This window comes from Nannospalax galili, unplaced genomic scaffold (assembly GCF_000622305.1).
Source record: "Nannospalax galili isolate Female #2095 unplaced genomic scaffold, S.galili_v1.0 scaffold800, whole genome shotgun sequence".
Classification (NCBI taxonomy): domain Eukaryota; kingdom Metazoa; phylum Chordata; class Mammalia; order Rodentia; family Spalacidae; genus Nannospalax; species Nannospalax galili.
The window spans coordinates 3,055,214-3,077,562 of NW_008347125.1; the positions used below are offsets into that span (position 1 = coordinate 3,055,214).

General features: G+C 40.9%; 1 protein-coding gene across 2 annotated transcripts in view; it reads left to right on the forward strand.

Moving 5' to 3' along the window:
• Art3 (ADP-ribosyltransferase 3) overlaps window positions 1-19,854 on the forward strand; it is a 34,746-nt gene extending 14,892 nt beyond the window's left edge. Inside the window, exons 4-9 of one of the 2 annotated variants that reach the window (XM_008843497.2) lie at window positions 1,728-1,760; window positions 3,325-3,357; window positions 4,581-4,610; window positions 11,205-11,237; window positions 16,256-16,288; window positions 19,405-19,854. In XM_008843497.2, coding sequence (XP_008841719.1) covers window positions 1,728-1,760; window positions 3,325-3,357; window positions 4,581-4,610; window positions 11,205-11,237; window positions 16,256-16,288; window positions 19,405-19,565 — 323 coding nt within the window. In that variant the 3' untranslated portion in view covers window positions 19,566-19,854. The remainder of the gene's footprint in view (window positions 1-1,727; window positions 1,761-3,324; window positions 3,358-4,580; window positions 4,611-11,204; window positions 11,238-16,255; window positions 16,289-19,404) is intronic. The other variant, XM_008843498.2, reaches the window with a different exon arrangement.
• The last annotated feature ends 2,495 nt before the right edge of the window (window positions 19,855-22,349 follow it).

The following is a 22,349-nucleotide window of genomic DNA, read 5'->3' on the forward strand; positions in this document are numbered from 1 at the left end:
GGTACCGGGCAGGCTTCCTTCTGAAGAAGAGATGTGAGGTAAAAACATGGATCAAAGTAAAAGAAAAAAAAGTAATTTTGCTACACATAGTTTATAGAAAGAGGTTTAGACACATGTCTTTAACCTGAGTATGGTTCACTAGCCATTTAAATAGTCTGTGTTTGTAATTGTTTTAGGAAGGGAGTATAATTTCTATGTAGTTTCTGTGTAAGTCAGTGTCTAGTCAGCCATATTGAAACTTTTAACTTAATTACTTTCTATTGCTGTGATAAAAACACTGACCAAAACCAACTTGGGAGGAAAGGGCTTATTTGGCTTGCAAGCACAATCCATCATCAAGGGAAGCCAAGGCAGGAACTCAGGGCAGGAACCTGGAGCACAGGCCATGGAGGAATGCTGCTTACTGGCTTGCTCACCTGGTCTGTGCTCAGCCTGCTTTCTTATACAATACAGGACCACCTGTTGAGGGGCAGCACCTCCCACATCACTCAACAATCAAGAAAATGCCCCACAGACATTGCCACAGGCCAGTCCAATGGAGGTTCCCTCTAACCAGGTGTGTCAAGGTGACATCTAAAGTGATACATCCAGCACACTTAGTGAGCAAGAGCGTGAGTCAGGTTCATGTAGGTGAGGGTAAGGGGCTCTTTTCCTTTCCATATCCCCTCATACTTTTCCCATTTTCCTGCCCTACCTCTTCCCTACTTCCTAGAAGTTCTGGATTCTTCTCTTCCACAATTCCCCCACTCTCAGCTAGACTTTGGGTGACACTTGGCCTACCATCTCCTACTGAAACCTCATTGTGCAATGATCTCTAGGACTAGTTAATTTTTGATTTCTGTTTTAGACAAATGTCTGAGTGTCTGATTTACAGCATCAGATAGATTCTAACAGGTCTGCTATTTTTCCTGGAGCAATAGAAACTGGACCAAGTTTCCTGGATTTTTGGTTCCAGTTCTGCACATGATGCAGGATTTGAGACCAGATTAGAGAAGAGCACACCGCTCACAATGGAGCAAATTCTCTTAGGGACTCAGGTAACTGAATGTGATTAGAGCAATGAATCAGCCAGATACAGAGACGAGACTGTCATGGCACCCTGGCAGCCCTCCAAGGTTTGTACTGACAAATCTAAACGTTATTGTACTGGCTTTCTTGGCTTATTGCTACTGGGCAGGCTGGCAGATCACGTGCTCTGTCTTGGGGAAGTCACGGGAGCATCAATGGTCCTGTTTCCATGGCATTTCTAGGGACAGTGTCTGGGGCCAGTAGAAGCACTGTTAAATACCATGTTCATTCTCTGAACAGCTGTGGAATTTCCTCATATTCAGAAGCATGTTCAGAAGCATGTCAACTGTTTCTCCATAGAAATATGGAGGATCTTTGCTCATGTATTAAAAGATCTTGAAAATATGATTGAGATAATTTTTCTTCACAGGATAGGAGTTGTCATAGCAGAATGGCAGCACATCATCTGAAGAGAAGATTAATTAGACAAGCACATTTCTTCCTAATGTTTGTAGATCAACCGTAGAATAGACAGTAGTAGCCCTACAGGGGCCCTCAAAAGTCATTTAAAGGTATTTCCTAACAAAATTGAATTCCACAAAAGGTACTTTTTCAAAGCTCATATAGCTGGTGAGTGTTTTATTGATTACCAATAGCCATAGACCAATCAGTCTTTTACTAGAGTAAATTATGTCTAAAATGTTATCCTTGTGTTTCAGGACTAAAAAGTGAAAATTGTGTTGAGAACCCAGGTAAGATACACTTTAAATTACTGTCTTTGAATGGGATTTTATCAGTGTTAGTTCTCACTGGTTGAGAATCCAGTCCCCTTTGCCCCCACCATACCCAATGTACTGTCATACCACCAAGCCATCATTTTCTGAAAGCTAAAGTTTGCTTTTGTTACTGGCTCTAAGCCCATTTTGCTGTACGCTCTAAAGCCAATACTTAGGGATTAGAGTTGGTAGGAAGAAAACCAAAGGTCAGCAACCTGGGAAGATGGGGAGAAAGTTGTAGCAGAGCCCCTCACAAGTATGCCAAGGGGCTTTCCTGGGGAGGAAGAGAAGGTGGTGGACTAGAATACAGGAGATCGTGAGGTGAGCCACACATCTAGGCTCAATGGCCACTGTGTCACTCAAGGTTTGTTTTCCCTTCTTTTGTGCTGGAATATCCTCGATATAAAAACAGATTTTTATCTCCTAAACCAGTCCCTATAATTTCTGAGACCAACTCAGAATTCTGAACAAATGAAGCAGTATTCTGCTCTTAATTAAAGAATAATATCAGCAAGTCTTTGGCCCACATTTTGATGTTATCTGAAGAGCACCAGGCATCTAAGTTCTGAAAAACTAAAGACAGATTGCTGATTAGGAGGTTCAGGGACTAGGGCCTTTTTAGGTTGCTTGACTGTCCTGCAGTGGTTGACTCCAGTAGATAGGATCAGGCATTGAAAGGTGGCTTTCTTTAGAATTAGGGGAAAAATAAAAGAATAACTTTACAGGAGGCAATTGTAGAGTAAATGTGGAACAGAGTGGTTTCAGACACACGGTGAAGCCATTTTCACTGTTAGACTTTCACTACTATTTTCACGTGGAGAACACTGTCTCTGTTCCATTCCATCTTTGCCTGTGGCTGTTCTCCAAAAGGCACCTGTCCCAGGCAGGCAGGGAACATGACAATCACACCTTAGTCTGGCATTATAGAACCTTAAGGACTTGTGAAGGCCCATCCCATACATGTAGCTATTTCCCACTTGGTTCCTATGCACAGGTTCCTATATTTTGGTATCTCAGGATATAACATTTGGGATACTAATGGAAGAATAGAGTGCATGTGGCTTAAAGGAGAGGAATGGTTTGACAGAACCATAATGGATCTGTTTTAGCATCCTTGGGAAAAAATAAAGATATAAAAAAGTCATCTCTACTAGGAGACTGTGGGAAGATCTGGGAAGACAGGCAGAAAAGCGTTATCTAGAGGAAGCGTTATCAAATGGGTCTCACAGTTTGCTGTCAAAGTTGTCAGAGAATGCCTTCAACTGATGTTTGAAGTAAATTGCTCTGAAGATTTCCATATTAAAATGTTTGAAAACAAGAATTCATGTCTAGCTGTCTTCCTAGCTAGCTTTTCTATGAATTATTTTTCATGTAAAAATAAATTCATGTCTATTTGTGTTTGAATTGAAAATTTATATTTCTTATCAATAACTGTATGTTTCTTGAAAGTAGGATAACTCAAATCCTTATTAGTATTTTAAAACAGACTGAATTTGGCTGGACATAGTAACATGGAATGAAAATGTTATTTCTATTTCAGAACATCTTCAACCCATGTATATCTACAACCCTGGTGAGTATGTGCTAACTTTAAAATTAATCTCTATAAGGATGTTTAATCTCTCTTTCCTGTTTAGCAAATGCATTTATTATCTGACTAAAAGAAGCCCTTGATGATTACAAGGCAGTAACTTGGCAAATATGAGGGAGGGAAACAATCTGTTCTGGGAAATTCACCTCTTTCCCCATGAGTTTGCTCTGTGGACATGGAGTATAAAAACTTTCTGGGGAATAAAATTAGTAACCCCTGCAGAGCTAGTCACTAAAGAACAGCCTGTGGGGTAGATAGAGCTCCATATTTGACTGCTGGATTGGCCTAAGTGACACTGACATTCAAGTGTAAATAAAAAACAGCATGTTTGCTGCTCCCAAGTAGTCAGATATCCAAAGAGAATAGAATCAACTTAGCTGGGAACAAAGTAAATTTCACTTATTTGGAGCTAATTAGGATTGCTATTTGGAAAAACGCTGATTCAAGAGATCTTGAAAATGTGCTCTGAGATTTCACAACATGGCAGCTTCTTTTATAGCTTTTACACCCATTATGATCAGTGTTGGCAAAAGTTAAGCTCTGCAAACTCACTCTCTGGGTAGCGTGGGAGAACAGAAGGTCAGCAGAGGACGTGGAGTGGGCATGTCCACATTTTGACTAAACTGCCTGGGAGATTCATTTTTTTTTCAAGTTTTCAATTGTGGTGATACAGCCAAATCATTCATTTGTATTTAAATTCTTTGTTTTGCATTAGGATTATGTGTCTGTTATAATTTTTTCTTTATTGAAGAGAGAAAAAATTCAGTCTTTCTGAAAGGGTCCCATTTTTTTTTTCCTGTTTGGGAAGATGCTTCCTGTTCCAATGAAGGCAAACCTTTCCAGAATGTCCATGAGGACTTGCCAAAATACCCTCTTACTGACCTTTTACAGTCACAAATTCTGACCATTTCACAAGGACCTCAGCCAACCCTTTAAAATAAATATCTTTTTCTGCTGCCTTGAGACGCCAAGGAGTCTAGCTCTCAATGATGGTTTATCTTACTAGAGAGGGCCAGAAGAAATGTCCAGCCCAGTGGCCAAGGTATATTTAGACTCTAGGTAACACTATAATAGCAGCAGTTACTGGAGGTAGCACATGGTTTTTTATACTAATCTGAAAATCATTTTACTATACCAAGCATAAGGCCTAATTTTTTTGATCTCTTGTTAAAACTGATTAATTTTGTTTATTTGTTGTAACTCAGATGAGGAAAACCAGAAGCTTGAAGATTCTGGTAAGACATTATCATAACTCTGGGAACTTAACATTTTACAAAATGTGAGCCAGTGGTAAAGAAGTGGGGAGAAGGCTGAGCCAACCCTAGCTTACTATTTTGATATGTCAGATATAATTCTTAATATCTTTTATTTATTCTTTTTATTTTATGTGTATGAGTGTATTGCCTGCATGTATATAAGTGCATCCATGTCCTGCAATGCCCACAGAGATCAGAAGAAGACGTCGGATCCCCTGGAACTGGAGTTATGGATAGTTGCTAGCTGCCATGTCGGTGTTGGTATTGGCAACTGAATCCCAGTCCTCTGCAAGAGCAGTTAGTGCTCTTAATTGCTGAGCCATCTCTCCAGCCCCCAGATAGAATTCTTTATAAAAATGATACAACCTCTGTATCTCTTGTCCAACTATCTTTAGATCACCCCAGAAAAGAGGACACTATGACTAATTATTCCATAAACTTCTATGACGTAGAGTTGTTGTGTAAGGCATAATAAATAGCATTTATTTTTCCTAAATTAAAATAATGATTTGTTGTATGTCTGAGTAACAGGTGCTTACCCACTAAAGTAACAGGTACTTTATCCACTAAGCCACCTCCCCAGCTCCATTTGATTGAAACATTCCAAAGTATAACTTACTCCAAAGTATTAATTGAAAAATAAATGTGAGTTGGAGAGATGGCCTAGTGGTTAGAAGCACTTGCAGAGGACTCAGGTTTGGTTCCCAGCACTCAGGCATCTTACAACCACCTCTAATTCCAGTTCCAGGGAATCTGATGCCCTCTGGCCTCCAAGGATACCTGCACATACATGGTGTTCTAGTTTGCCTTCAATTGCTGTGACAAATCACAGTGACCAATACCAACTAGGGGAGGAAAGGGTTTATTTGTCTTACATTTCCTGGGTCACAATTCATCAGGGAGCTCAAGGTAGGAACTCAGGGCAGAAACCTGGAGGCAGGAGCTGGAGCACAGGCCATGGAAGAATGCTGCTTACTGGCTTGCATCCCTGGACCATGCTCAGCCTGCTTTCTTATACAATACAGAACAACCTGCCCATGGGTGGTGTTGCTCACAGTGGCCTGGACCCTCCCACATCACTCAACAATCAAGAAAATACCTCACAGACATGGCCAGAGGCCAGTCCAATGGAGGCAATTCCCCAATTGAGGTTCCCTCTACCTAGGTGTGTCAAGTTGACAACTAAAGCTTGCAGTACATATGGTGCACATAAACTCATGCAAGCACACACACAATGCGCATAAATTTTAAAAGTAAATAAAATTTTAAAATAAATACATAAATCAATAAAATGTTTTTTGCATATGTATGGTCTGTATGCATATATACTTGTTTGCATGGGTAGGGTGATTATGTGTGAAAGTGCATATACATGTGTGCAGATGCGTGTGTGAGCTAGAAGATGACATTGGGTGTCTTCCTCTATCACTGTTTACCAAGGCAAGGTCTCTCACCGAACCCAGAGCTCTACAATTCAGTTACTTCAGCTAGCCAGTATGCTTTGGGGATCCCTATCTCCTCCTTCTGAATGCAAGGATTATAGGCTGGCCACAATACCTGCCTGGCTTTTATGTTGGTTCTGGGGATCCAAACTGTGGTCCTCACACTTAAGCGGCAAGTACTTTATCCACTAAGCTATCTCCCCAGCTCCAAAGTTTTTATTTTATTCAAATATCCTTAAGTGCTGAGGTAGGAAAGCTTTCATAAATTACTGGTGGGATTATCGGAACACTTTTTTGTTTTCTTTTTTGCCATGGTGCTGGGAATCAAACCAGCACCTCGTGCATGCGAGGTAAGTGTTCCACCAAGGAGATACAACCCCAGCCCCTGGAACACTAACTTTAAAAATGTTTATACATTTTAACCGAGCTGTCACACGGAAATGAGAGATCAGCATAAAGACTTAAGTACAAGACTACTGAGTCATAGTGTTACAGTAGCAAACGTTTAGAAAGAATCTTGGTGCCCAGCAGTTGTTTAGTTTGTTTTTATTTTTCAGTTCTAGGGATTGAAACTGGGGCTTCATGTATGCTAGGCCAAGTTCCTTGCCACCGAGCTACATGCTTAGCCCTCTTTTTAAAAATATTTTATTATTTTTATTTTATGTATATGAGTGTATTGCCCACATGTGTGTAGATGCACCCGTGTTGTACAGTGCCCATGGAGGTCAGAAGAAGGCGTCAGATCCCCTTGGAACTGGAGTTACAGATGGTTGTTAGCCATATGTGGGTGTTGGGAATTGAACCCAGGCCCTCTGCAAAAGCATCCAATGCTATTAACCACTGAGCCATCTTTCCAGTCCTCCTAGCCCTCTTTTTAAAAAGGTATTTTAAATTTCTTTTGTGAAAGTTTTATTGAATTTTGTGAATTTCATACAATATATTTGATCATATTTAGACCTTTTCCTCTATTTACACCCCTCTTATAGCACCCCCTCCACTGAATTTCATGTATTCTGTTATATATGTTAAGGCTTATCAAGCCAAGATTGTGTCCTCAAATGTCCTACGGTGTGAGTCCATCCACTGGAGCCTGGTTAACCTTACCAAGTGTCACTCCCTTAAAGGAAACGAGCTCTCCCTCTCCCAGTAGTTATTGGTTGCAAATAATTCCTCAGCTAACGCCAGGGCTTCTTTCCCATTTCTGTGCTGGGTTTTTGTCTGGTTTGAACTTGCATGCTATGCATGCTGTCACCATTGCTATGAGTTCGTATGAGCAACCCAACCCTCTTTTTACTTAGAAAAAATGTGGTTTTTTTGTTGATTGTTTCTTGTTTTGTTTTGTTTTTGTCTTTTGATTTTTGAGACAGGGTCTCCCCTCAGCCTCAGTTGGCCTGGAACTTGATATATAGACCAGGCTGGCCTTGAAATCACAGAAACCCACCTGCTTCCTACGTGCTGGGATTAAAGGCACGTGCCATCATGCTTGGCCCTACTTTAAAAAAATGTTTAGAACAGAATTTCATTGAATTGGTCAGTCTGGCCTTTCACTCATTTTGTAACTCACAATGTCTGGCTTTGGACTTTCAACCCTCCTGCCTCAGCATTTGGAATAGCTGGAATTTACAGGCCCGTACAACAGGCCCAGAGCAATCCTACATTTCTTTAAAAGAGGCTCCACAGAGTCAGAAGGACAGCCAGTTATGGACAAGCCATGACCCAGTGGCTCTGCCCAGCAACTAACCTTGCCCAGGTAAGCCCTGGCCAGGTCACACTGGGCCTTTCTATGCCCTCCTGATGTACCTATATCAAGCAGATCAGTGGCCCAAGACTGGAGGTGTTATGTGACATCTTCAGAGTACTGCTGGGCTCACAACAGAATGTGCATTTCCTGCATTTAGAGTATGTGGCACATACACTACCCACATGGTTTAGGTATTTTTAAATAATTCAGATTAACATTATTAAACATTAAGCCTAAAACTTAGGTTTTAAAAACTATTTAGATATAAGCAAGTACTTATAATACAATGTAAATAACAAGAGCTGGTCAAAGGAGTAGAGTACTTGCCTAGCATGTGTGAAATTCTAGGTTTGGTTCCCAGTCTCACATACACAGGCCTAGTGGAGATAAGACAAAGTACTGAGGAATGAGTGTGATCAATGTACATTACATGTCTGAAAATATTGTTGTTGAAACCCATTATTTTGTTTTTTTAATAAGTTTTTTATAAAACTTTTTTTGATTGATTTATTTTTTATTTTTTGGGGGTCTTTTTGAAACAGGGTTTCCTTGTAGCCTCAGCTGGCCTGGAGCTCACGATGTAGACCAGGCTGGCCTTGAACTCACAGAGATCCACCTGCCTCTGCCTCCCAAGTGCTGGGACTACAGGCCTGCACCACCACGCCCGGCTCTGATTGATTGATTTTTATGTGTCTGAATATTATGCCTACATATATGTTAGTGTACCTATGTTGTGCAGTGCCTGCAGAGGACAGAAGAGGGCATTGGATCCCCTGGAACTGGAGTTTTGGACAGTTGTTAGCTGCCATGTGGGTGCTGGGAATCGATCCCCGGGACCTCTGCAAGAGCAGCCAGTGTTCTTAACTGCTGCCTATCCAACCCTGTGTTTTTAAACTTTCTAAATTACATTTAGTTTTTTAGTTTGCATATATATGTGTGTGAGTGTGAATTTGTCACAGCATACGTGTGGAGGTCAGAGGACAAACTGTGGGAGTCATTTCTCTCCTTCTACCACGAGCTCCCCAGGATCCAACTCGGGTCTCCAGGCCTGGTGGCAAGCACCTTTACCAAACGGAACTATCTTGCCAGTCAAAACCCATTATTTTGTGTAATTAACATACACTAATAAAAAAAATGAAGGAAGAATAAGCAGATTTGATAGTGCACAAATAATCCTAGCACTTGGGACATTGAGGCGAGAGGATGGCAGGTTTGAGGCCAGCCTGCGATGCATAGCAAGACCTGTCTCAAAATTAAACTGCTGGGGATGTAGGTCAGTGGTGGAGTCTTGCCGAGCATACACAAGGCCAAGGGTTTGACCCCAGCACTACACACTTATTTATTCTATTTTATTTTTCCACATTTATTTTTGAAAAACAATATATAAAACAACACAAAGGATATATAATAAGATACATATATATAGAGCTGGGCATGGAGGCACACACCTTTAATCCCAGCTCTCAGGAGGCAAAGGCAAGCAGATCTCTGTGAGATCGAGGCCAGCTTGGTCCATATAGTGACTTCCAGGCAGGTTGGGACTAGGGAGACCCTATCAAAAACAAAAAGAAAGGGGCTGGAGAGATGGCTCAGGGGTTAAGAGCACTGACTGCTCTTGCAGAGGACCTGGGTTCAATTCCCAGCACCCACATGGCAGCTACAAACCATCCTTAACTCCAGTTCCAGGGGAATCGGAAGCCCTCTTCTGACCTCCACAGCATTGCACGACACAGGTGCACTCACATACATGAAGATAGTACACTCATATGCATAAAATAAAAATAATAAAATATTTAAAAAACAAAAACAGAACAAAAGGTTGAAAGAAAATGTTCCAAAAGTGTTATGAATGAATATCTCTGAGATCTGAGATATTTTAAGTAATTTTAATTTTCAATAATTTCTCATAGTTTTTCAAATTTCTATAATTATCATGTATTATTTATATGACCAGGAAACATTTAAAGCATATGTGTATACCATGACAACTTTGTTCCAGAGACTTTGGATTGACTTTTTTATTACATTTTACTGATTTGTAGGAGTATGGTGGGGTGGGTGGGTGCTCATGGGCTATGGTGCATATGTGGGGGTTGAAGAACAACTTGCAGGAGTTGGTTCTTTCCTTCTACCGTGTGGGTTCCAGATATCAGATTCAGGTCATCAGGCTTGGTGGCAAGTGTTCTTACCCTCTGAACCATCCCATTGGCCCTGGGTTGATTTTTCTTTTTTTAATGAAGACTAGTCTGCCTCATTGAAGACTGATCCTGAGACTAGCCCTAGTTCTCTCATAATCAAGCTGCCTTGATTAATGCTTCTTCCCTTTTCTCTTGTCATTCCATCCCTCAGTTTTCTAGTATCAAAAGCCAAATATAAACCTAAATTAATTTGGAAGCTGAGTACTTTGCTCTGTGACTGGATCTCATATAGCTCAGGCTGGCCTTAAACTTGATATGTAGCAGAGAATGACCCTGACCTCCTCTTACTCCTCCTGCCTCTACCTCTCAAGTGCTGGGACTCCAGACATGGGCTGCTACCCTGAATCTGAGCACCTCCTCACCAGTACACACACACACACTTAAAGTCTTATTCTTATCCCTGGAAATAAAATGTCAGGGGCTAAAATGGTAAATAAGTCCTTTTTCTTACTCTGTCAGAGTAGCCACAAGGTTAGGAAGGAAACACAAGGCTCCTAGGAGTAAGAATGTTAATGAGCATAGAAAATTTATGGAGTGAATTAAACTATTATAGATCGGGGGGCTTCACTTTTGTATTATTTTTATGCTCCATGCAATGTACCAAGAATTTTCTGCAATATTTCCATTAATCCTCACTTATTAAAAACTTACAAGGTATTTCTTTTGCATAAACAAAGACTAAGTCTGAGCAAATAACTATGTTAATGGAGCTAAAGCAAGCAGAGACTTGAGCCCGGTACCGGCTCTTTAAAATTGGACGTCGTAGAACCACCTTAGGAAGATACACTTGGAGGCAAGGCTAGAGCGTGGAAGTTCTTGAAATCTAGCTTAAAGGATTCTTTTTTTTTTTGTCTTTTTGAAGCAGGGTCTCCCTGTAGCCCCAGCTGTCCTGGAACTCACTATGTAGACCAGGCTGGCCTTGAACTCACAGAGATCCGCCTGCCTCTGCCTCCCAAGTGCTGGGACTACAGGCGTGTGCCACCATGCCCAGCTGCTTAAGGGATTTGAACATCATGTTGCAGAATGACAAGTCTCCGAATGGTATTTTTGTTTCTCCTGTTGTCTTTATTATTTATTTATTCATTCGTTCGTTTATTTTGAAGGTTGGATGTTGGGGAGTGGGCAGGTATAGACAAAGAGGAATGTTAGCAATCAACTGATGAACACTAACCAGCATTTATTTATACCTTAGGTATGAAACGCCTTGAATCCACTGAGGTGCCTGGTAAGGTGGCTTCTATGTACTCTGGGCCCCAGTATGAGCATTCAAGAGAGGATTACCATGAGACGATTCTCATAGTTCCCCTTTAATGGTGCACCAGTCATCTATACAACTTTTGCTGGAGAAGAGAGAGGAGAATGTGCCTTTCCTCCCCAGCGTTCCTGTGTTGCTGGAGCACCAGCTCTGGGCAGCTGGGGTATGGCTGAGGTCAAGGCTGTTGGGACCTGGATGCAGAGGGGTCAGACAGTCCAGGTCTACAGCTAAAATTGCTCGGTGGAAACTTTGGATTCTTACACAAGGTAGCTTTAGTTAGTAACTCATTATCTGGGATCTCCAAGTAAGAGCAGTGTTTTTCTGGCATAGACACGCAGTGAGGGTTTATGGGGCCAGAAGTTTGGGGACAAAAGCCAGAAACTGCGGTGCAGTGGGACCTTTAGGGTGGTATCAAGAGCTCATGAGACAAGTTTAGAATTGTGCTCACAGGAGCTCACTGAAAGTTCCTTCCTAACTTAAGAAAAAAAAATTCCAGGAGTGTTTCTACTCCCTGGTAAGCAAGGGTTGGCACACTATAGGGCAAAGAACACCACTTGAGGTCATAGACATAACTGCCATAGATATAACTGCCATAGACATAACTGCCATAGACATAACTGTCATAGACATAACTGCCATGGACATAACTGCCATGGACATAACTGTCATGGACATAACTGCCATGGACATAACTTCCATGGACATAACTGTCATGGACATAACTGCCATGGACATAACTTCCATGGACATAACCGTCATGGACATAACTGCCATGGACATAACTTCCATGGACATAACCGTCATGGACATAACTGCCATGGACATAACTTCCATGGACATAACCGTCATGGACATAACTGCCATGGACATAACTTCCATGGACATAACCGTCATGGACATAACTGCCATGGACATAACTTCCATGGACATAACCGTCATGGACATAACTGCCATGGACATAACCGCCATGGACATAACCGCCATGGACATAACCATCATGGACATAACCGCCATAGACATAACCGTCATGGACATAACCGCCATAGACATAAATGCCATAGACATAACCGTCATAGACATAACCGCCATAGACATAACCGCCGTAGACATAACCGTCATAGACATAACCACCATAGACACAACCGCCATAGACACAACCGCCATAGACATAACTGCCATAGACATATCTGCCATAGACATAACTGCCATAGACATAACTGTCATGGACATAACTGCCATGGACATAACTTCCATGGACATAACTGTCATGGACATAACTGCCATGGACATAACCGCCATGGACATAACCGCCATGGACATAACCATCATGGACATAACCGCCATAGACATAACCGTCATGGACATAACCGCCATAGACATAAATGCCATAGACATAACCGTCATAGACATAACCGTCATAGACATAACCGCCATAGACACAACCGCCATAGACACAACCGCCATAGACACAACCGCCATAGACATAACTGTCATAGACATATCTGCCATAGACATAACTGCCATAGACATAACTGTCATGGACATAACTGCCATGGACATAACTTCCATGGACATAACTGCCATGGACATAACCACAGTGGACATAACTGCCATGGACATAACCGTCATAGACATAACCGCCATAGACATAAATGCCATAGACATAACCGTCATAGACATAACCGCCATAGACATAACCGCCGTAGACATAACCGTCATAGACATAACCACCATAGACACAACCGCCATAGACACAACCGCCATAGACATAACTGCCATAGACACAACCACCATAGATACAACCGCCATAGACACAACTGCCATAGACATAACTGTCATGGACATAACCGCCATAGACATAACTGTCATAGACATAACCGCCATAGACATAAATGCCATAGACATAACCGTCATAGACATACCCGCCAAAGACATAACCGCCATAGACACATCCGCCATAGACACAACCGCCATAGACACAACTGCCATAGACATAACTGTCATGGACATAACTGCCATAGACATAACTGCCATAGACATAACTGTCATAGACATAACTGCCATAGACATAACTGTCATAGACATAACTGCCATAGACATAACTGTCATAGACATAACTGCCATAGACATAACTGTCATAGACATAACTGCCATAGACATAACTGTCATGGACATAACTGCCATGGACATAACTTCCATGGACATAACTTTCATGGACATAACTGCCATGGACATAACCATCATGGACATAACCGCCATGGACATAACCATCATAGACATAACCACCATAGACACAACCACCATAGATACAACCGCCATAGACACAACCGCCATAGACATAACTGCCATAGACATAACTGTCATGGACATAACTGCCATGGACATAACTTCCATGGACATAACTTCCATGGACATAACTGGGTGCTAGGAAACTGCCATGGACATAACCGCAGTGGACATAACCGCCATGGACATAACCATCATAGACATAACCGCCATAGACACAACCACCATAGATACAACTGCCATAGACACAACTGCCATAGACATAACTGCCATAGACATAACTGTCATGGACATAACTGCCATGGACATAACTTCCATGGACATAACTTTCATGGACATAACTGCCATGGACATAACTTCCATGGACATAACTTTCATGGACATAACTGCCATGGACATAACCGTCATAGACATAACCGCCATAGACATAACCGTCATAGACATAACTGCCATAGACACAACCACCATAGATACAACCGCCATAGACATAACTGCCATAGACATAACTGTCATGGACATAACCGCCATAGACATAAATGCCATGGACATAACCGTCATAGACATAGCCGTCATAGACATAACCATCATAGACATAATCGCCATAGACATAACCGCCATAGACATAACCGTCATAGACATAACCGCCATAGACACAACCGCCATAGACATAACTGTCATAGACATAACTGCCATAGACATAACTGCCATAGACATAACTGTCATAGACATAACTGCCATGCTTACACATGCCAGAAAACATAGCACTTTATACAAGATCACACAGTGCAAGGGACTAAGGTCCTTTGACAAGTGTTTCCCTCCATGCGTGTGGTCCCCAAGTGTTTTCTACTATATTTACCATGACAGGTTTAACCCACCTTTAACAGCAGCCGTGAAAATTGAGAGCTTTAAAAGTGAGAGCTGTATTCAAGGGTAAGCATTGAGGAGCTGAGCTTCTGTGATCAGAGAAACAGAGCTGTGACTCAGTAGGTTCACCAGAAGAACTTTAGCTCTTTATGCTCAGGAAGGAGAGAAGGAGAAACAACACACAGTTAACTTAGAAAACAGGCAGAGGATCCGAAAGAGGGTTCAGCAACTTCTTCCTACAGACCCAGAGAGGCACGGATAATACGAATGTGCACATCTTGTTTCCTTACGTCACGTTCTGTTCTCTGGATCTGAGATTGCGCCATGCGGTCTTTGGGGTCTGAAAGGCAGCCACTAAGCAGAATGTGATGGGATGAATGTGAGCTGTGTAGACAGATCTGGCTGCAAGTTCCCCTCCACCACTTTCCTAACTTTGTGTTACTTGACTTTTCTGTGCCTCTGCTCCTCTATCTGTAAAATAAGGATTCTGTCTTCTGGGACTGAGGACTTAATGACATAAAGTGAACAGTAGTAAGATAGTGAATGGCAGCTGTGATTTTTATCACTTTTTTTTTCATTTAGGAATTAAAGCGATACAACTAGGTGAAAACCCTCTACAACCAGTTGAAAAACCTGGTAATTCTTTTTGCAGGGGTGTAGGTCTGTGGAGTTCTAAGTTCTTTACCATAATCATTCCACTAGCTCAGGGTTATGGGGTCTGGAGAAGACATCTGGGTTGTACAGTTTCTGACATCCCATTCTAATGTTAGATGGGGAAATATTAAGAACTTTGAGTGTGAGCAGCAGCTTGCTATTAAGGTTCCCTGGACCAAACTGAGAAAAAGTAGCTTAAAACTGGAACAGCTGCTGTTCAGCTGTGTTTGCCTAGTCTATTCAGGAACTGTGAGGGCATCTGTAGACACAGGAACTCTACCATGGAATAAGTGTACTTTTTCCATGCTGTATGAGAGCTGCACAGCATACCAGTGTTGGGACCAGTCCTGTGCTCACTGCACTTTCCCTTCCTCCAGTAAATAGGCCGTTAAATTTTGTGAGACGACGTTGCCTTGTGCCCTCTCCTGGAAAGGTATTTGTAGTTAGGCTTTTAAAATTTAGTAAGGTAGATGCTATTCACTTCAGAGATGAGGACATGGAACACAAAGATTAAGGAACCTGTTAAGGGTCCAGAAAGACAGCCAGGCCTCAAACTTCACATGTTTTGTTTATGTTCTGCCACATGCCATCAACTTTCAGCCATACTGAGTTATACATCTCTATCCTGGGGGTCTTTGGATTGGCATTTGGATTTAAAATTGTGAAAACACAGTGACCATCAGTATTTTGAGGCTAGTCACAGACTTGGCAGCAGTATATCACAGCAGCTGGGAGCACCACTGACTGATGACCTGATTTTATGCCTGCCATGCCACAGAACAGATCACAGATGATTTGAGGAACCTCGGTGAGGTTCTAACTGCCTGTCTAATAGTATTGAAAGAAGATAATAAGGTAAAGCATTTCATGCTGCAGTTAGCACTCAGGAACTGGAGGATGTAGTGAGGTTGTGCTTGGAAATCTGAGTTCAGTCCTTGCTGGTAAACAAACTTTACATTTATTTTTATAGAAACACATATTCATGGGAGAAATTTTTCAGCATACCTAGTATAGATGGGTAAAAATGAAACCCTTCTCTAACCCCATATATACCTCTGAACTACCTTGGCCTCGGTCCCACTCTCAAGAGAAAAACAAATTTGCTTTATCTTTAATCAAATCTGTCTTTTCTGCATAAATCAAATGAATAATGCAAGTAATTCAGAATTTCTTTGTTTCAGAAGACAAAAGCCAAGGAAATGTCTACAGTCAGAGTAAGAAATATCTCATTTTCTTTAGCTGATAACTAAAAATATAAATAAACAATATAAAAAAGTAAAATTTACTTTTCTTTAATAAAGGCAATGAAGTTGCAAGAGTTTAAGTTATCATAATAACATAGCATATGGTATCCAAATGCTTATATGTATGTTTGAGGTGGGGCAACTGTTGCTTCTAAATAACAATTTTTACCTGTTTTTTTTAATTTATTTTTATTTTATGTGTAGGAGTATATTGCCTGCATGTATGTGAGTGCACCCATGTCGTGCAATTGCCGCTTCAGATTCCCCTGGAACTGGAATTAAGGACAGTTTGTAGCTGCCATGTGGGTGCTAGGAATCGAACCCAGGTCCTCTGTAAGAGCAGTCAGTGCTCTTAACCACTGAGCCATCTCTCCAGCCCAATTTTTGCCCATTTAAGAGACTGTTTGGAAAGTTTTCAGTACCCTCAAGCCAATTCTCCTTTGTAAAAATAATAAATACTTCATAAAGCCTTCATATTATCCTAAAATAAGATAGGAAAGATATACCTGTGTTTATAAAAAAATCAGTATAATGTTCTATCTATAATTTATAGTAAAATTATATATGTTTCAATTTAGATTAATAAAGGCTTAATAGAGTATATAGAGTCTACATTTACTTATGAAAATTTGGGCTAAGGAAATTTTGGAAGCTATTCCATACAAGATGATCAAAGGGAACGGACAGTAGACAGTAGTATAAAAATCAATGTTTAGTGTTAATTAAAACTATCAGAAAATATTTTGTTTATATGGAAAGCTGCTTTAGGTTCTGAGTTTGATCACTATAAACAGGTCTCTAATTTCCATGTATGTCTAGTGGCACACTAGGAAACTGTATAGGAAGTAGGTCAATTTTTCATTTGGCAAGGCCCACCTTAACAGTCAAAAACAAAGCTCAGTGGCAGAGCACGTGCCTTATGTCTGCAGTATCTTGCACGATGTCCATTTTCCTGTTTATCCATATGACTGCATGTTTGCAACTCTGGCAAGTAAACTGGTATGAAGGCTTATAGAAAACTTACTGCTGTTTCTCTCAGCTCACGAATGAAACCTTGACTGGATATCCCAGTCAGAAAAATCCCAGTGAACCTTCCCTTATGTAGTCTACTTAAACAAAAAGGTAGGCATAAATATCGTATCTTGAGTTTAAAGCAGGGTTGGAGAGATGGCTCAGTGGTTAAGAACACTTGCTGTTCTTCCAGAGGACTTGGGTTTGATTCCCAGCACCCACATGGCAGCTAACAACCGTCCATAACTCCAGTTCCAGAGGATCTGACACCCACTTCTGGGCTCTTCGGGGCATCGCATGACATGGGTGCACTTACATATATGCAGGCAAAACACACACACACACACACACACAAAATAAAAAATAAAAACCAGGCACATGCCTTTAATCCCAGCACTTGGGAGGCAGAACCAGGTGGATCTCTGAGAGTTCAAGGTCAGCCTGATCTACATAGTAAGTTCCAGGCCAGCTGAGGCTACAGGGAGACCCTGTCTCAACCCCCGCCCCAAATAATAATAATTTTTTAAAAATCAGAAAAAGTAAAACAAGTTATCCTACTGGTAGATGGACTCTACTGCTTCTCCTAGCTGAGGTAGATGAAAGGAAAATGGCTTTCTTCAAAGGAGTCTAAGTGTGGAGGAAAATAGCAACACATTTTTCTGTTTGTAGAGCTTAAAGGCTTTTTCAATCTTGTTTCTTTTTTTTGTGGGGGTAGGGGGTTGAGACAGGGTCTTCCTGTAGCCCCAGCTGGCCTGGAACTTGCTACATGGACCAAACTGGCCTCCATCTCACAGAGATTTGCCTGCCTCTTTTGGGATTAAGCCCAGTAGGACTTAGTGTTTTAAAAATATTTTTATTAGTATTTTTATTTTATGTATATGAGTGTATTGCCTCCATTTGTGTAAGTGCAATGTCCATGGAGTCAGAAGGCATCAGATCCCCTAGAACTGGAGTTATGGACAGTTGTTAGCCACTATGTGGGTGCTGGGAATCGAACCCGGGTCTTCTGCAAGAGAAGTCAGTGCTCTTAACCACTGAGCCATCTCTCCAGCCCCTTATTTATCATTTTTATTTTATGTGTATGAGTGTATTGCCTGCATGTATATAAATGCACCCATGTCATGTAATGCCCATGAAGGTCAGAAGATCCCCTGGAACTGGAGTTATGGATGGTTGTTAGCTGCCATATGGGTGCTGGGATTTGAATCCAGGTCCCCTGTAAGAGCAGTCAATGCTTTTAACCACCAAGCCATCTCTCCAGTCCTATAAGGGCTTAGTGATTTTTTTTTTTTTTGGACTTTTTGAGACAGGGTCTCCCTGTAGCCCCAGCTGTCCTGGAACTCACTATGTAGACCAGGCTGGCCTTGAATTCACAGAGATCTGCCTGACTCTGCCTCCCAAGTGCTGGGATTAAAGGTGTGCGCCACCACGCCTGGCCAGGGATTAGTGTTTTAAAGTGCAGCTATGTCCAGCTGTATACTGGTAGCTGTTTGAACATGCAAATGAAATTCATTGCCTTGTTTGAAACAAGATACTCTTGAGTTAAACTTTACATTGTATGGTATATAAAAATGGAAAAAGAAAATTGCTAAGAAGTTCTAAAGTACTCAACAACAAAAAGTAATTGTCCTGGTTGTCTATATATATAAATGTCCATTACTAACCTTAGCGATAGATTTTTTTTTAATCTTTTTTGAGACAGGGTCTCCCTGTAGCACCAGCTGGCCCAGAACTCACTAGTTAGACCAGGCTGGCCTTGAACTCGGAGAGATTCACCTTCTTCTGCCTCCCAAATGCTGGGATTAAAGGTGTGTGCCACTATGCCCAACAATCTATATACATTTAAACCTAGTGAAACTCTAGAAAACAATCTAGAATAGCATGTCTTGATGATATAACTGGAAATTTAGCCTTAAATCTATAAGCTACATATATGTAAAATAAGTTTCCAGTTAAAAGTATTTCAATAAGTTTCTAACTCAAACTCAGTGTTGCTGTGTAAATATTCATGATGTCTGATATAGGTAGATGATACTAGATATCAAACGCTGATGTGCCTGTGTTCTCATTAACAGCTCCAGGTCCGGCTCCAGGTCCAGCTCCTGTTCCAGGTCCCAAAACCCATCCTTCTGCATCCTCTGGCAGAATGCTCCTTCCAACAGTTGGGACCTTCTTCATTCTAATCAGTGCTTCTGCTGTGAACATTCTCATTGCTCTGTCACTGGAAACATCTTAATCTTTACTTGGAATATGCTATGGTCATCCCACAGAAGATAAAAAGGAATGGTGTATTTTTTTCACCTGGACATAGTCACTGTATAAAATAAGAACTGTATATTTGTTATTTTAAAGATTAAAAAGCTGGTCCAGATATAGTGCCACAGAATTAAACTTTTCATTCATTTCTGTATTAGTCTTATGATTGCAAAAATCCAAAGCTGTATACTTTTGATTGGATTTGATAAAACTTCTAAGTTTATTAAATATTTTTCTGCAGAATTGTCAAATAAAATGTCCATTACTAATTTTAGCGATTAACATGAATTAATAATAGAATAAAATTTGAAAAATATTTTCTCTCCAAAAAAACCAACTTCAAATAGTATCATTGCCCTCCCCTCAGTCTCTTCGTCTTCCCTTGGTATATATTTCTATTTTTATAAATCCAACAGTTTATAGTCTGTTTCACATAGTACCTAACTTGAATTTCATGTTAACTCAGGAGAGTAGACAGGATGCTAACTATGTATATTGAGAAAGAAAATTGAAGTTTTACCATATATACCTTTCCCCTAGGTTTTGTAGTGATTGAACAGTGAGACTGAGGTATGGGCTTTGGTTAACTGACACTTATACTTACTTTGCCAATGCTTCAAATAGGAGTAAAGGCCACATTTGAAGATACAGAAAAGTTCCATCAAATCCAAATGAGGTGTTAAGGTTCAGTATACTTTATTCCACCAGTTCCCTCCCTTGTTCAGATTTTTAAGGTTAAACTGTAAGAACCATAAACTAGTTGAGGACCAAATACAGAACTTGTGGTAAGCTGTTACAGAACACAAATTTATGCCAAGACTAAAGTGGGTCTTTCATCCTGACATGCCACGCCATCTTCAATGAAGCCCGCATGAGATCCTCTGTGGGTTGAGGCTAGAACTTCAAGGAAGGTTGCCTCTTGGAGTTGGCTGTGCTAAAAAACATGCAGTGAACTTGGCATGCTTTTACTTGCTATTATCTTTCTAACTGTCACTGTATCTTGGGCTTTCTGGGGGCCAGGAAAGCACCTGGTGTCCTTGGCGATAAGAGAAAAATATGGTTTCATGGATTTCTAACATGAGATAGCCTTTTTGGGACTTATAGAGTTAAACTAACTTAGAAGCCCTATGGTCCACTACAAACAAGCAAGGAATGTTATCAGATCGTTAAAAAAGTAACAACCTGGCACCGCTGGTGTTGGAAGTGCTTAATGAGGTGCTTAATGAATCAAGGCCATCCTGACTTGGGACTACAAAGCGGAGCAGAATCTTAAGTGTGTGAGAAAGGCTGACAGTAAAAAAAAAAACACAGTAAAATAGGAATTTACTGTCTAGTGTCAGGTTGACAAGATAGAGAGATATGTTAGCAAAATTATGTTTTGCTTTCATCTCTGGAACTGTAAATCTTAGCAGGACTGTTCTGCGGTTTTTTGTAATCTTTGCTGTATATATTTCAAACCTTGCAACTGCAAAAATTACACTCAGACTTTCATCAAGCTCCTTTACATCTGTTTGTCAGTCGCTGACTCCTTGTCCACCCTCTGGACGACCCTGTTCCCTTCGGACTGAACTGCCCCAGTCTGGGCTGGTCCGTTGCAGGTGGTGCCCGAACAGGGACCCGGAGGGTAAGGTATCTCTCCCCTTTTTTCTCTTTTTAATAATTTCAGGCAAGGATAGGACCTCATCAGGGCGCTGCAGGCTCACTGGTAAAGGATGACCAGGTTAAGAAAACGAGAAGGTAACTGATAACAATCATGGGGCATTCTCAGTCAAAGAATAGGGGCCTTTTCTTATCAGTTTGAGTATTAGTATACCAAAAACAGTATTGGAAGAAATTTCTAAATTGGCAGTAGCAGCCTGGAGAAAGCTTCCAGGAGCAGGAGGTACAACCACTGTTCTTTCTGGAATTAGACAAAAACAGGAAGAAACATATGAGAATTTTGTAGCAAATTGGAGGAAGCATTGCAAAGGATGATGCCTTCATCTGAGGGATCAGAAATTTTATTAAAACATTTGGCTTGGTAAAATGCTAAGTTTCTATGTAAAGAATTAATAAGGCCAATTAAGAAAATAGGCTCTTTACAGGATTATGTAAAAGCTTGCATAGATACCTCACCAGCAGTGGTCCAAGGAATGGCCTATGCTGCAGCAATGAAGGGACAGCATTTCAGCGCCTATGTTCAGAATCTTAAAAGCAGGCCTCAGACCAATAATGAGGGGGTCTGTTTCTCATGTGGAAAGCCAGGTCACATGAGTAAAGAATGCTTCAATAAAAATAAAAGGAACCATAATGGAGAAAGAAAACCTGGTAATAAGCGAGGACCTCCTGGGATTTGTCCTAGGTGCAAGAAAGGAAAACATTGGAAAAATGAATGTAAGTCTAAGTATCATAAAGATAGGACACCCCTAGATAGGAAGAAGAAAAGGAGACAAAAAAAATGAGGAGAGAGGCAAGCCCTCAGCCCCTTAAAAGAAAGAGGGATAGAGATGGTGAATTCAGGTAAGGAAAAAGACAATTTGAACTAAATCCTTTGACTGAACTTTTTAGTATGTATGATCTTCCTAGAGCCACTCTAGGAACTGCTGGGTTGGATTTGGTAGCAAATAAAGATTATATACTCTCCCTTATGGAAGGGACCCAATTAATAGAGACCTCCGTTAAAGGAGGTCTGCCTTTGGGTACATTTGGCTTAATAATTGGCAAAAGTTCAAATTATAAACTCTTAAAGAAGTGGTACAGATATATAAAAATCAGAGAGTGGCCC